The sequence below is a fragment of the Lampris incognitus genome, chromosome 12 (assembly GCF_029633865.1).
Source record: "Lampris incognitus isolate fLamInc1 chromosome 12, fLamInc1.hap2, whole genome shotgun sequence".
NCBI lineage: Eukaryota > Metazoa > Chordata > Actinopteri > Lampriformes > Lampridae > Lampris > Lampris incognitus.
Window position 1 is genome coordinate 52,512,286 of NC_079222.1, and position 16,348 is coordinate 52,528,633.

Consider the following 16,348-nt stretch of genomic DNA (forward strand, 5'->3'; position numbering starts at 1 on the left):
CCCCACTCTTCCAAGCAGTCCTCGTTACTGCTCCACCCCCTCTGCTGATCCGGGGAGGGCTGCAGACTACCACATGCCTCCTCCGATACATGTGGAGTCACCAGCCGCTTTTCACCTGACAGCGAGGAGTTCTCCCTCCCCCCCTGAACAGTCGCCCCGACCAACCAGAGGAGGTGCTAGTGCAGTGACCAGGACACGTGCCCACATCCGGCTTCCCACTCACAGACATGGCCAATTGTGTCTGTAGGGACGCCCGTCCAAACTGGACGTAACACGAGGATTTGAACCGGTGATCCCCATGTTGGTAGGCAACAGAATAGACCACCACGCCACCCGGACACCCCCTGTTTTGTTATTTTAACTGATTTTAATCTTGAGCGTTTTTCAATAAACTGGCTGTTGAGCCTGTTTTAACACTAGAACAACCAAACCGGTCTTTTTGACGGTTTTGGATTGTCAAACTTTATTAACTTTGCAAAAAGAAAAAGATACAGACCTGCCGCTCCCTGAATGCTCCTAAAATTGCATATATTTGCATTAAAGTGAGTTTTAGATCAATTGCATAAAAAATGTTACAATAAGATCTACCTAAAACGACCATGAGCCGTCTCGTAATTTGTGCGTGATGGTGTGTGTCATGTCAGTATTTAAGATGTGTGTTGGTCACATCATTTCCTTCGTGAAGTTCATTGCTCTGTCCTAGAAACACACTAGTGTTCTGCAGTGCAAATAAATAGTCTAAACTTGATGTTTATTATTGCAACTTGTCTGGTTACAGACGCCATTACAGACGCACCATGACTACAACCGAGGCCTTGCAGTATTTACAGGCGTTGGACAGCGGCCATTTTAAATTGTTTGAAAAACAGTATTAAAGTTGTTAAAATGTTAATTTTGGTGTCGGTGAGTTTCTTAACAGACATACTAACATATGTGATGCATTAATAATCTCAATTGGGTATTTATCTTGACAGAATATAGAGTTTAAAAACCGTGGCGGTCAAAATGACCACCCATGGTTGTTCTAGTAGGTTTTTAGTTCCGGTTGTTGTTTGGGACTGTTTCAATATTTATTTTCAGTTCTTTTTTACAGTTCACGTGTTGTAGGCCTTGTTACGTTTGTTAGATCAGCAGTATGTGTTTTCTGTTTTGTTTTTCAGATCATATTTTCACTTTTTCAGTTTGGCTGTTCAAATTCGACCATGTCTCTCTGAACTTTAAATTGTTCAAAAATAGTATTAAAGTTGTTAAGATGATAATTTTGGTGTCAGTCGTTTCTTAACAGACATACTAACATATGTAATGCATTAATATCTCAACTGGGTATTTATCTTGACAGAAAATAGAGTTTAAAAACCGGCGGTCATGTTGACCACCCATGGTGGTTTTAGGTAGGAGTGAGGTCCCGCTCGTCCTCGTGTTGACCTGTCGGTGTCTCTGTGCCCGACAACGGCTGAGTGACGAGACTTGTCAGAGTGATATTTGTGGGACAGTCCATCATGTTAAAAACATGTAATAGTGGTGCAGTCATTAATGTTGAGGATTATTTACTATAGAGGGGGGATGAATCAGTGCTGTGAATGAGTATCTCCCTAAATGGCCATCATGTTGCAAATTTCCGTCCCTCCACTGACTCCTGTCGCTGTCGTTGTCTTCTGTTAGTGAAATGAGCCGCTGTCAACACCCATGACAACAGTGGTCTGCCATCATCACACTGCGACAAGTGTTCCCTGAAAAAAAAAGTACACATGAAATCTGATGTCCCCATTCCCACAGTGGTCTGCGTGGCTGCAGATGCGGTATGTCTGTGGACAAGGACTGCATATGAACAGATCACATATCTACGTTCACACAATGCAGGGAAAAAAATAATGTCACAATTTGGCAACAGGGTCAGATTCGGGCTACTTAAGCCTAACCTGCCAATGGGGCTGTGGAGGATTGAGATTTGACTCAGGTTTGCATTGAAAACTGCTAAGCATCTCTGGTGTCACCTCTGGAGCATCTGTAGTGTACTTAGCAGGAAGTTATTCACCTGTCCTGTGGGTTTTCATGAATTACCTGCTTTTGAAAAGTGTCGTCTGTGATGTCTGAATGGTGAATGTTTTCTTTTGCTTTGATGATATATCTTTAACACTACTGTAGCAGCATGCAGCTCACCTTCAAACCAACCACGTTTGTTTATGGGCTCTAAGGTGAACATCTACCGTCTGGTGACGAAAGGCTCAGTGGAGGAAGACATCATTGAGAGGGCAAAGAAGAAGATGGTTCTAGACCACCTGGTCATTCAAAGGATGGATACTACAGGGAAGACTGTACTCCACACTGGTGCGGCTCCCTCAAGGTAAATGCCAAATAATTCTTTTCTTCCCTAGCTGAAAAAATTGAAAACTTACAGGTATAAAACATAATTTCTGATTATGATTTGGTGGGCTGTCCGAAAACATAACAAGGATTTGCAGTATTGAATAAGTGCACTGCTGTTGCTTGCTGCTTATTGTATATTTCTTAATTTTTCTTGTTTAGGGTGGGGGTAGGCAAGACATTTATGCACAAGCTAAACGATACTTTAATTTCCATTGCAATCACTAAACTCGAGTTGAGCCAAACTTTTAGAATAAAACAGTTAAAATGACAATAAAAACATTTTCGTATCTCCGCTTCACAGGTAGGTAAAATATATACACATCTCTTATCCTGTCGATGACCTGTTGTTGACTGTACTTTGACTGTACTTGCCAGGGCTTATCCTTGTGTGACAGTTCATTTGTGTTGTAAACGTGAGTTCATAAAGGTACATTTTAATTTATGGTTTAACAACTGACAATCATCAGTGTTTGATGTTGTCACTCAGTTGAAACTCACTTCAGCCGGGTGAGGATCACCTATTTTTTGAGCTGTCTTTGGTGTTGAGTCGGTCAGTAGTCGATATTTGGCGTGTTCTCATCTATGTCTTGGCCGTTTCTATGCAAGTAATCTCGGTCGTGTTTGCTGTCAATCAAAACTCGTTTGAGTTTTGAAGCAATCCGAAGAATTTCTGGCTGTATAAGGCCAAACACACCGCCCAGGAGAAATATTGTCTTCCACACTAGGCACTTTGTACAGTGTTTAACTTGGTACATGTTCTGTAGCATCAGTGTTGTTGCCCTAAGACTATATTTACACTTCCTGGTACAAATGACCCACTTCCAATTTTTTTGCTTGCATGTGGTACAGATCAGATACGTATTATGACCATGTTACGAGAGAAAAAAAGCACATGGAATTTGATTTTGCAGATCGAATTTTGATCTTATTCATATATGTAAATAACTCGGGATAGGAATATGATATCTGCCAATGCAGCTCTCAAGTAACAACTCAGATAAGATTGTTCTGGTCATTGCGAATCGTACATCACTCAGAATGCAATGCTCTCTCACTCTGTTTGCATTTTGAGTGACGAGTTGTAAACATGTGGTTGTTTACTTCGGCATCGGTGACCAAACTCTGTTCTAGACCTATGTATGGCAGCTCGTTCAAAGTGCAAACCAAAGACGTATGGTGTAAGCACAGGAATCAAATGAGTCCCTTTTTAAAGTAGATGTAAAAAATTGGAATATAAGCAAAAAACTGTAACTGGATATCAAGACTTGCGATGTAAACATAGTCCAAGACTCATCACACAAAGACTCAGGGAGTCTACCTACAGTCCATCATAGGGGTGCATTGTAGGAGGAGACTCAGATTCTACACATGCACGGGACTCGCCCAGCAGAGGAACACTGGGATAAAACTATCATGAGGCTTCTCTCACTCACCTCACACTTCTGGACAAGGTGGTGGCACTAGCTTACTCATTACATCCTCCTGCAAATATGGTTTAGTTTCCTTACCTTTTATCTTAACCTCTTTTGAGCATCATGCTTTCTCTATTACCCAGTGAGCAAAGCTCATACTCGTGGTTTTCTGTAGACCCCCATGTGAACTATAAAACTCCTCAAGGAGTTTTACATGTCGCTTAGTCAGCTGCTTGAGGATGGTATGCTACTGCTTATTCTCAGTGATTTTGATAATGCCTTGAAAACACAAAAGCCTTCCTCTACCTTCGGGCATCCTTTGAACTATCCCTCCTAAATTTACTACTTTTGGCTGCTCCTGTTAGGGGTCGCCACAGCAGATCATCCATTTCCATCTCTTCTTGTCCTCTGCATCTTCCTCTGTCATGCCAGCCACCTGCATGTCCTCCCTCACCACTTCCATAAACTTCCTCTTTGGCCTTCCTCTTTTCCTCTTCCGTGGCAGTTCCATATTCAGCGTCCCTCTCCGAATATACCGAGCATCTCTCCAAAGCATTTTAATCTTGCCTTTCTTGCTTTGTCTTCAAACTGTCCAACCTGAGCTGTCCCTCTAATATACTTGTTCCTAATCATGTCCTTCTTCGTCACTCCCAATGAAAATCTTAGCATCTTCAACTCTGCCACCTCCAGCTTTGCCTCCTGTCTTTTCGTCAGTGCCACTGTCTCCAAACCATATAACATAGCTGGTCTCACAACCATTTTGTAAGCCTTCCCTTTAACCCTGGCTGGTACCCTTCTGTTATAAATAACTCCTGACACTCTTCTCTACCCACTCCACCCTGCCTGCACTCTCTTCTTCACCTCTCTTCTGCTCTCCCCATTATTTTGGACAGTTGACCCCAAGTATTTAAACTCATATGCCTTCGTCACCTCTACTCCTTGCATCCTCACCATTCTGCTGTCCTCCCTCTCATTCACACATATGTATTCAGTCTTACACCTACTCACTTTCATTCTTCTTTCTAGTGCATACCTCCACTTCTCCAGACTCTCCTCAACCTGTACCTTACTCTCGCTACAAATCACAATGTCATCCACGAACATCATAGTCCACAGAGTCTCCTGCCTGATCTCGTCCATCAACCTGTCCGTCAACACTGCAAACAAGAAAGGGTTCAGGGCCAATCCTTGATCTAATCCCACCTCCACTTTGAACCCATCTGTTGTTCCAACCGCGCACCTCACCACTGTCACTCTACCCTTGTTCATATCCTGCACCACTCCTACATACTTGCTTGCCACTCCCAACTTCCTCGTACAATATCACACCTGCTCTCTCGGCACCCTGTCATATCTCATCTCATCTTATCTCATATCCATATATTTCATATCATACTCTGTCATATGTTACAATGTAACTCCCTTTTTTTGAGGGGGGGATTTATTCCCCCCTTTTATCCCCACTTGCATCCGGCCAATTACCCCACTCTTCCGAGCCGCCCCGATCTCTGTAACATCCCCTTTGCCGATCTGGGGAGGGCTGCAGACTACCACACGCCTCCTCCGATACATGTGGAGTCACCAGTCACTTCTTTTCACCCGAGAGCGAAGAGTTTCACCAGGGGGACGTAGTGCATGGGAGGATCACGCTATTCCCCCCAGTCCCCCCGAACAGGTGCCCCGACCGACCAGAGGAGGCACTAGTGCAGCGACCAGGACACATACTCACATCCCCCTTCCCACCCGCAGACACGGCCAATTGTGTCTGTAGGAACGCCTGACCAAGCCAGAGGTAACACAGGGATTGGAATCACCGATCCCCGTGTTGGTAGGCAATGGATGCCCCAGTGTAACTCCTTCTGACCTTCTGTATACTTTTCCATCAGTATTCTCAGAGCAAACATCAAATCTGTAGTGCTCTTTCCTGGCATGAAACCATACTGATGCTCTCTAATCGTCACCTCTCCTCTTAACCTAGCTTCTGTTACTCTTTCCCATATCTTCATGCTGTGGTTGATCAACTTTATACCACTGTAGTTGCTACAGTTCTGCACATCTCCCTTATTCTGGAAAATCGGTACCAGTATGCTTCTTCTCCACTCCTCAGGCATCCTCTCACTTTCCAAGATTGTTTTAAACAGTCTAGTTAAAACCTCCACTGCAATCTCTCCTAAACACCTCCATGCCAACACAGGTGGACCAACTGCCTTTCCAATCTTCATCCTCTTCATAGCTGCCCTCACTTCCTCCTTGCTAATCCACCGCACTTCCTGATTCACTATCCCCACACCATCCAACCTTCTCTATCTCTAATTTTCTTCATTCATCAGCCCCTCAAAGTACTCCTTCCACCTTCTCAGTACACTCTCCTCACTTGTCAGCACATTTCCATCTCTTCTTGATCACCCTTACCTGCTGCACATCCTTCCCAGCTCATTCCCTCTGTCTAGCCAATCGGTACAAGTCTTTTTCTCCTTCCTTAGCGCCTAACCTCTCATACCACTCACCATACGCCTTTACCTTTGCGTCCTCTCTCTTCGCTTTACGCTGCATCTCTTTGTACTCTTGTCTACTTTCCTCATCTCTCTATCACACATCTTCTTTGCCAACCTCTTCCTCTGTATACTTTGATGTACTTCCTCATTCCACCACTAAGTTACCTTGTCTTCCTTCCTCTGTCCAGATGACACACGAAGTACCTTCCTAGCTGTCTCCCTCACTAGTTCTGTAGTGGTTGGCCAGCCATCCAGCAACTCTTCACTACCACCTAGTGCCTGTCTTAATTCCTCCCTGAACTCCACACAACAGTCTTCTTTCTTCAGCTTCCACCGATGGATCCTTGGCTCTGCCTTCACCCTGTTCCTCTTCTTCGTCTCCAAAGTCATCCTACGGACCACCATCCGATGCTGCCTAGCTACGTTCTCCCCTGTCACCACCTTGCAGTCTCCAATCCCTTTCAGATCGCACCTTCTACATAAGATATAGTCCACCTGTGCACTTTCCTCCACTCTTATACGTCACCCTGTGTTCCTCCCTCTTCTTGAAATATGTATTCACCACAGCCATTTCTATCCTTTCGGCAAAATCTACCACCATCCATCCTTCTACATTCCTGTCCTTGACACCATACTTGTCCATTACTTCCTCATCACCTCTGTTCCCTTAACCAACATGCCCATTGAATTCTGCTCCCTTCACCACTCTCTCCTCCTTGAGTACACCCTCCACCACTTCATCCAACTTACTCCAGAATTCTTCTTTCTCTTCCATCTCACACCCACCGATCCAACGTGTCAGTGTCACGGTTTGCCTCGCTCAGGCGTGAAAAGTACATGTGTGAAAGTGCAGTGACGCAGGGGGCGATGATTAAGAGGTGAAGGCAGGTTAGGGTTAGGGTTAGGAAAGGGTATTTGGAAAATGCAGTATGCGTCTTTTCGTCCATAGGGATTTGCTAGCATTGAGTTAATCATCAGCCCCTGCTGGCACTGCATCTTCATAAACGCGTGTACTTTTCACGCCTGAGCGATGCAAACTGTGACACTGACGCTTTGGACCGGAGGGTGTATTACACGCTTTACTGGGCTGCATCATCACACCTTCGATTTCTAGCCTCATACTCATCACTCTGTCCGACACACTCTTAACCTCCAGCACACTATTGACATACTCTTCCTTCAGAATTACCCCTAACCCATTTCTCCTCCCATTCGCACTATGGTAGAAGAGTTTGAACCCTCCTCTGCTGCTCCTGGCCATACTCCCCTTCCACCTGGTCTCTTGCACACATAGTATACCTACCTTTCTACTCTGCATCAAATCAGCCAGCTCTCTGCCTCACCTCCACTACCCTTCCTCCTCTCCCACTGCCTCTGCCCAACAGTAGCTTAGTTTCCACCGGCACCTTCTGGCCAACAGTGACAGTGGTGGCCGTTTTTTAACCCATGCCTTGACCGATCCAGTATGGAAATCTGATTTATGATCCGCATATTTGATTTGGCAAAGATTTTATGCTGGATGCCCTTCCTGGCGCAACCCTCCCCATTAATCCGGGCTTGGGACCAGCATCACTAAATACACTGGCTTGTGCATCCCCAGTGGCTGGGTTATCAAGGAAGATAGGCTCAAAAGCTGTAATAACAGGGACTATCCGTGGCTCTTTATATAGATATGAACTTTGTAAGACAGGATCTTAAGGAGTAGCTGGGGTTGAAGAACCAATTTTGTTTATTATCTCATCAACCTTATTGCCTTACTGCAGAAAAAGTCTAGAAACTCATGGGCCGTGACTTGTGAACAGCTAATAGACGGCTGATTTTTAGTAAGTTTAGATAGTGTCTGGGGTTATGTTTATTAATATTGATTAAGCGAGATAGATACGCTGCTTTTGCAGCAGATAAAGCACACTTGTATTTCAATAAACACATGCCAAGATAGGTAAAAACCTTTCAATTTTGATTGTCGCTATTTACGTTCCAGTCTCCTGCAGGCCCGCTTAAGAGCACATGTCTCGTTGTTAAACCAGGGTGTAGGCCTCTTTAGTTGCCTAGCTCTGGTAGTGAGAGGTGCAACTGAATCGAGGAGACTAGAGAGGGCAACATTTAAGTCACTAGTGAAATTTTCAACAGTCGGTCTACAGTGAAAGGAGCCAAGACTTCAGGCAGCTGCTGGCCAAATGTAGCTACAGTGGAGGGACCAATGTGGCCAAGTGGCAATTACATCTGTGCTGACATTAACAGGAAAGGCCAATAATGCTTCAGATTTGATGAGAAAATGATCTGACACAGCAGATGTGTTTTGCAAGACATTCGGATCAGAAACAGCTATCCCTTTAGATAAAACCACATCAAGGGTGTCACCACTGCAATGAGTCGACTCTTGAACAAACTGAACGAACCCAAAAGTATCAACAAGCCACCAGAAAGGCTTATTCAGCCTTAGGCAGCTTTATTCAGATGAATATTGAAATCACCAAGAGTTAGAAGCTCATCAGACTGAGTAACAAGGCCTGAGACAAATTCTCCAAATTCTTCAAGAAATAATAACAGTCAGGAGGTCAATAGAGTATCATAAGCTGGACTGAGCCGAGTCTATTCGTGGCTGAGGTAGATAGACTTAGAATAAGAGCCTCAAAAGACTGGAATTTAGATTAAAGTTAACAAGTTAAGTTGAAAATAGCCATATATATTAAGGCAACACACTCACCTTGTTTATTTGCCCGAGCTACATGGACACGTGTAGTCAGGTGGGGGAAGCTTCATTTAAGGTAAGGAAAACATTTGGTTTCAGCCATGTTTCGCATAACCCAATTATATCGAATCTATTTTGAAGAATCAGGTCATTTATTAGTAAGGCTTGGGAAGACAGTGATCTGATATTTCTGAAAGCAAATTTAAGCATCTTGTGGAAGTGATCAGTAGTAGGCAGAACTTTAGAGCTACCAGTAGGTGAAAGATTAATTGGAATTAGATATTGTTTGATATTAGCTGACAATTTTTTTTTCAATTTCCCCCCTTTTTCTCCTGAAGTGTATCTTGCCAATTACCCCTCTCATTTTTTTTGAGCTGTCCCGTTCACTGCTCCACCCCCTTTCTGCCGATCCGAGGGGCACCCCGACCGACCAGAGGAGGCGCTAGTGCAGCGACCAGGACAAATACCCACACCCGACTTCCCACCCACAGGCATGGCCAATTGTGTCTGTAGGGACGCCCAACCAAGCCGGAGGTAACACGGGGATTCGATCTGGTGATCCCGTGTTGGTGGGCAACGGAATAGACCGCTGCGCTACCCGGACGCCAGTTGACAATTTTTAAGACCTACACTTTGGACATGTGTTGTCATACTTGTGATAACATTAGGTATTTGATTCTGTAATTTATTAGATACTTTGTTGCACATTTCACCACCACCAGTGATAGAAATTAGATTATTGTGATTCACACATTTAGGAGAGGAGAGCTTAGGAGCCATACAGCAGAGTAGGGAGATGGTCTCAATGTTATAGACCAAGCTGTCAGTCTGATAATCTATACTATGGAAATTCTCTGACTAAACATATTAACTAAACTAGCTGACTCCACAGCCGCACTAGATTTAAACCTAGCAGGTTCTCTAATCATCTGTAACCTGCTGAATGATAAGTCCCTGGTGTCAGACTAAATGTAGACAGCTATCTATATTGCTAGACAAAAGAGCGATGCCATTCCCAGTAGGGTGAATGCTGCCCACTTTCAGCTGACAAGGGCGGCCCCCCAGAAAGGCCAGTTATCATCTGAATCCCTGCTCATTACAGAACGAGCCAGCCAGCCGTTCATTGAGGTGAGCCTTATGTACATCTCATCCTTACCCCTCACGGATAAGAGACCAGAGACAATTAATGGATGCGGATACATCTATCTGGCAAACTCGAGTGTCCTGACTAGGTTGGCTTTTGTGATCTCTGATTGCTTCATCCGAGCATTATTGGTACCAACATGAATAACAGTGTTGCTGAAAGTAGTGGTGATGTGTGCATGCATTCCCTGTTTTTCCCTCCGTGATGCCAGCACCCTTAGATTATCCTCTATATTGGAGACTCTGGCCCTGGGTAAACAGTGAACCAAAGCTGGCAAAGCTTATCTGATATTGCTGGTAATGGGGTCTGTTACTAGCTTGCGTTGCTTTACTCTGTTGACAGGAGCGGGAGAGACATGCTGGCTGATAGGACTACCAACAGGGCTGGTGAGGGGCAAAAATCAATTTGCAGTCGAGATAGGTGACTGCAGACCAGGCCACACGGCAGGTGGCTTGCTCTTGCGAGCCTTCCCATGCTGGTAAACAGAGACAAACTCCGCCACATCCTCTGACGAGGCTGAGCTGGTGCTAACAATAGTAGGTCTGCTACAGAACCGGGGCTAAGGCTATCTGGATTGCCTGTCACGTCTAACATAATCCTAGTTGAAAGAAGCTGCTCTAACTCACAAAAACGTCTCTCTGGTAGAGACAACCTATCTGGAACTGCGGAAGTCACCACACACCACCGTTTTGACGAGGCTGCTTTGACTGCAAACGCAGTAGAGCTAGAAAGAAAACTAGAGAATCTAGCAATAAGTGAACTAAGCACAGAAAATAGGTAAATCAGTAGGACACATGAAGAGGTTAAGGCAGAATATAGAGAAGAGAGAGTAGGCAAATAAACAGCAGTTATCGATGTCACGAAGCCGACTCTCACGAAGGCAGAAACAGTTTGCAGTGACAAACAGTGCAACAGCTTCCTTTTATCTTATTTACATTCAACCAATTGTTTCATATGATAAAAAAATCTAATGACGTAACAGAACTAAGCTTAGAACAGATGAAGGCCAATATTTGATTTTATATCAAAACCTTTACCATCAGCCTGAAAGACAAGAAGTGATTAAACAAGTTTATAAGTTGAAAAAAAAAGTCTTGACTCTCACTCAGACGAATGATAATAATCAGTAATCTGTTCTGAATTCCACAGTATAAAAGCATGCTACAGGTTAGAACTGCATAGATGGCTGTATTGGGCTAATGCTAGGCTTAATTGTGGTATTGGTATTGTGAGCATCTTTCCAGTAGTAAAATTATAAACCACATGCGTGTGTAATGTTGTCAAAAAGCAAAGCAAGTTCATGTATAGATTCTTTTGAATTCTTTGGATAATTCATTAGTATCTTGTGCACTATTTCATACCCATTTTTGTCCAATGAACCCCAAACCACTGGTCCAAATCTATAACACCTAGTAAAACAAATACACCTGAATGGCACCCTGTATCGGCTGATACTGAATGTTTAGGGGTTAAAATGAGTATCAGTAGTTAAAAAGCAGTATCACCGCACCACTATGATTTTATTTGACACCAGAACGACCGGGACTTCACTCCTACCTAAAACCACCATAGGCGGTCAAAATGACCACCAGTTTTTAAACTCTACATTCTGTCAAGATAAATACCCAGTTGAGATATTAATGCATTACATATATTAGTATGTCTGTTAAGAAACGACTGACACCAAAATTAACATTTTAACAACTTTAATACTGTTTTTAAACAATGTAAACTTCAGAGAGACATGGTCGAACTTGAATAGCAAAATTGAAAAAGTGAAAATATTACCTGAAAAACAAAACGGAAAGCACATATTGCTAATCTGACAAATATAACAAGGCCTATAAAACGTTAAATGAAACAAAACAAAAACTGAAAATAAATACTGAAACAGTCCCAAACAATGACTGCAACTTAAAATTGTTTAAAAAGAGTATTATAGTGGTTAAAATGTTAATCTTGGTGTCAGTTAGTTTCATAACAGACATACTAACATATGTAATGCATTAATAACTCATTTGGGTATTTATCTTGACACAATATAGAGTTTAAAAGCCGGCCATCATTTTGACCATCCATGGTCGTTTTAGGTAGATCTTATCGTTAACTTTTTTGTGTGCAATTGATCTAAAAATAATTTTAATGCAAATATATGCAGTTTAAGGGGCATTCAGGGTATAGTGCAGGTCTGTACCTGACATAATGCAGGTCTGTATCCCCCCCCCCCCCAAAAAAAGTTATTAAACTTTGAACGGTCATAATGACCGTCTTGGTAGTTCTAGTGTTAATGATTAAAAAAAGTAAAATATCCCCATTAGAGAGCATCCGTTCTAGAGTTACTAAAGTGTACTCCTTATATTGACATGGACCAGCTATGCTGGATCTGATCAGTCCCTTGTGATGTTGTCAGACTTAAAATGTGGGCTTGAACATGGGCTATTTCTGTTAACATGTAAAATTGAAGATGCCAGACTTAACCTTGTGAGTCAGTTCACTGGAATTCAGGTAAGGGAATAAAAACTAGGATGGTCCCTTTGAAATATGGTGGAGTTAAAATATTATGCCCCGTAAAAAGGAAGGGTAACTCAAAATGCACTACAGATCAATACTTTGGTTACGTTCAACTCCTTGTGCAGCGCTCTCAGCAGGACAGGACTGCGCAATGTTACACAAATAACTTTTTGCCTTACCTGCACCAGTTCACTCTGTGCACAACTGTAGTCCACTGTCTTCCGGTTTCTACTGCAGTGGTCATACCAGTTTCCTGTTTGTTGGCATGTGCTATTGACAATGGCATATTTTTCACGATGCCTGCAAGATTTGCCATGGATAAATGTCAACGACATGCACAGAATTGTCGACAAACTTTCACCTGTACCTACCAGCAAACGGGTGAAAAGTTTCAAGTTGTACATGTCAAGTTACGTTCACAATTATGGGGATGAGGATCCTCATCCTCAGTATCAGTATGAGGGTGAGTTGAGTATCAGTGTGAGGTTTAAACTTTGGCAGCTAATGGACCACCAACAAAGTTAAGTATGAAACATTTAAACCTCTGCTGTGCTTAAACTGCCATAGAAACTTAAAAAACCATGTCATTTTCTGATGCAAGTTCTCTGTAGTCTGATGGGCTGAAATAAGTTTACTGTTGTTTTTTTTATGAATATATTTTGCTTTGTTAGGAGGACATGCATCCTTATGATAGTTATAACTTCAAATTAAGATAATGGAGAGATGTGAAACATGGCCCATCTTGTTCAGGGACGTCAGATCTACGTTGGGCCTCATGTTCAGTTTTTTGCTTTGCTGTTAATTTATTAGGACATGTTTGCATTCAGGTGTTTTGTAAAGATGACATAATGTGAGATGTAAAACATGGCCCATGTGAGTTTGGGCCCTGTCATCTACACTAGGCACTACTTTACCGCAGTGCTGTCGTCTTTCTTTTTGTTCTCTGTGCATGAGAACATGTTTCCAGTAAAGTATTCTAACATGGAAATGACAGGACCTAGAAGAATGAAACGTGGCCCATGTGTCTCAGGTTCCTGAGATCTGCAGTTGGCTTCCCTTACTATTTTCACATGTTGCTTTGTTCATTGTGTATAAGACCATGTTTCTATTAAAGCTTTATAACATCAGCACAACATCATTTAGGCATATTATTCATGGCCCAGACTACGCAGGGGCATAATGAACTTTGACCTGACACTGCATGTAACCTCGAGAATATCTTGACAAATAGAAACCAGAAATGAATACAATTAGCACTTCAGTCTATTCTGATTGGCTGTGTAGCTGATCAAACATGCTGAAGAGGGTACTGGTGGCAGCTATAATGCCCCTTTTCCACTACATGGTACAGGCTCCGCTCGGCTCGACTCGACTCACTTCACTGTTGTAACAGTACCCCCTCAGTGTAGCTGGTCATCATAGCGACGCCTGGTTAAACTGCTGTGACGTTATCTTCAACGCGACCATAGTAACAACAAAAAAGAACAATGGTGGACATCGAGGGGATACTGTACTTCATCCTCGGTGTGTGGCTGTTTGCCACAGCAGGAAGAAAACGTTTGTTCCAGAAGAGGCTACAGGCAGCAAAACAACCGACTGCAGAAATACAGAAGAGTCTGGGAAATAGTACAGAGCTTTTAAGATAACTGCTTCGACTGCTTCGGTATTTAAAAATGCCAGGTGATATCCCATGCGCACATTGATGACGCAGTGACACGTTTCTCTGACCAATCAGAGGTCTGCATTGATCTTGGTACCCACTCCAGTTTTTTTTTGGGAACCTCAACAAAGGTGGTACCAGAAAAGTGGTAATAGTTACCAAAATGCCAGTACTTTACAGTAATGGAAAACGAAAAAAGGGCAAGTTGAGTTGAGCCGGTACCATGTAGTGGAAAAGGGGAATAAATGAATAATAATAATTTTAAAAAAAACAACATGCCATTGTCATCCCACAGATAGTCTACAGGAAGGAGTTATTGTAAGCAGTTCTTGATAATCATAATCAATCTGAACTCCACTTGCAGAATAACTATATCAAGGATAAAATGGCATACAAATTACCTTGTGTGTATGCCAAGCCTGCCGACAGCACAGGTAAAAAAAAGGAAATAAAGTGAAGACAAATGTTGAAAATGGCTAACCCGATATTTGAGATGGCATACTGAGATTTGGAATGTGTTCTGAAATTTGCAAATGTGTATCCAGTAACCCAGTTTCCATGTCCCTACACATTCTCAAATCAGCATCCACATATTTGTAAATTTTGTCCAGCCTTTTGGTGCACACAGTTGTATTGAGCTCTGCAGACGTGACACTGTAAAGCCAACCTACCACCCTGTGGGGGCGACAGGCTGCGTTGCTGCCCCTCTTGTGCCATGGATTGCTCCTTTCAACGCAACTTGGCGCCTCAACCTTGTGTTGGATAGGCTTAACGGCACCAGATTTGCAGATCTCGATGCAAATCTGTGGGTGTCAAAGGGTAGACAAAATAGAACAAATACATGGATACTGTAAGGACACAAATACTAAATTACATGAAACATGAGGCGCTGAATACAAATTCTTAAACCTCAATACACATTGACAAATCTGTGTGTTTTCAAATGTTGTGCCATACATCTTCAATATTAGTCTTGATTCCTAGTCCAGATAACGCACTCTTGAGAGGTTATTAGCTGACCAAGTCTAAGGTAAAATTGGACTGCACCACGTGGAGGGGAACAGGGCCTCTCAGTTACTGCCATATTGACTTGGCTGTGACGTAATGGTTTAATCCCTTGTATGTGGAGACAGACGGTACCTGTGAGTGCACAGCTCAGTCAGCTACAGCAAGCACAGTATTGTAAGCCCACAGTAATGAGACGAAACACTGCCGTCCCACTGGGATTTCTGCCTGTCCTCCCAATCCCCCTCCGCCTCTGCCTGATGATGTCCTTCTCATTACATGCAGTTCTACTCCATTCAACAAAGAGGAATTGTCTGCTATTCTGAAGTTTGGTGCTGAGGAGCTTTTCAAAGAGCCAGAGGGCGAGGAACAGGAACCTCAGGTTTACAGCGTATATTATATGCATCATTTTTCTAACAATGTCTGTTTTACAGTTTGCAGTAACACCTTTTCCCTGTTATTGTCTAAAGGAAATGGATATTGACGAGATCCTTAAAAGAGCAGAGACCAAAGAGAATGACCCTGGACCATCCACAGTGGGGGAAGAGCTGCTGTCTCAGTTCAAGGTAAAGCAATGTTTTACCACTGTCAGTTATCAGACAAAAACTTAAGTTCTTTGCACTCTTATCTTCGGTGGAAATTGATACTTTTCTCTATTACCCATGACCTTGATTTGTGTGTGTATAACATTCACATGAAATAAGGCATACACACACTAGACTTGGGCAATGTCAACATTTTCCTGTTGACAATATACACTTCATAACTGATATTCGATATTATCTTTGCAGTATGAGTTTATTTTAAAACCTGCACATGGACTATCTGATGATATGTGGCTTTGCACAGCAGATGTCTATTTAGCAGTTCTAAAAAATGTTGGCTAAATTAAAGTTCCATTGACTTTTTACCATGCATCTGTATTTTTCGTCTTATTTTCATCTCAGTCAAGTTGCAGCTGAAAGGACTAATGGAAAATAAAGATGGCTTTTTTTGTTACACAGTTATTCATGGCACATAACTGTAAGCACATTATTATGCCCTCAACATTACACACTGAAT

General features: G+C 42.7%; 1 protein-coding gene across 3 annotated transcripts in view; it reads left to right on the forward strand.

Moving 5' to 3' along the window:
• chd1 (chromodomain helicase DNA binding protein 1) overlaps positions 1-16,348 on the forward strand; it is a 145,268-nt gene that overhangs the window by 45,528 nt on the left and 83,392 nt on the right. For all 3 annotated transcript variants that reach the window (XM_056290539.1, XM_056290540.1, XM_056290541.1), the window contains exons 19-21: positions 2,196-2,344; positions 15,572-15,668; positions 15,757-15,852. In XM_056290539.1, coding sequence (XP_056146514.1) covers positions 2,196-2,344; positions 15,572-15,668; positions 15,757-15,852 — 342 coding nt within the window. The remainder of the gene's footprint in view (positions 1-2,195; positions 2,345-15,571; positions 15,669-15,756; positions 15,853-16,348) is intronic.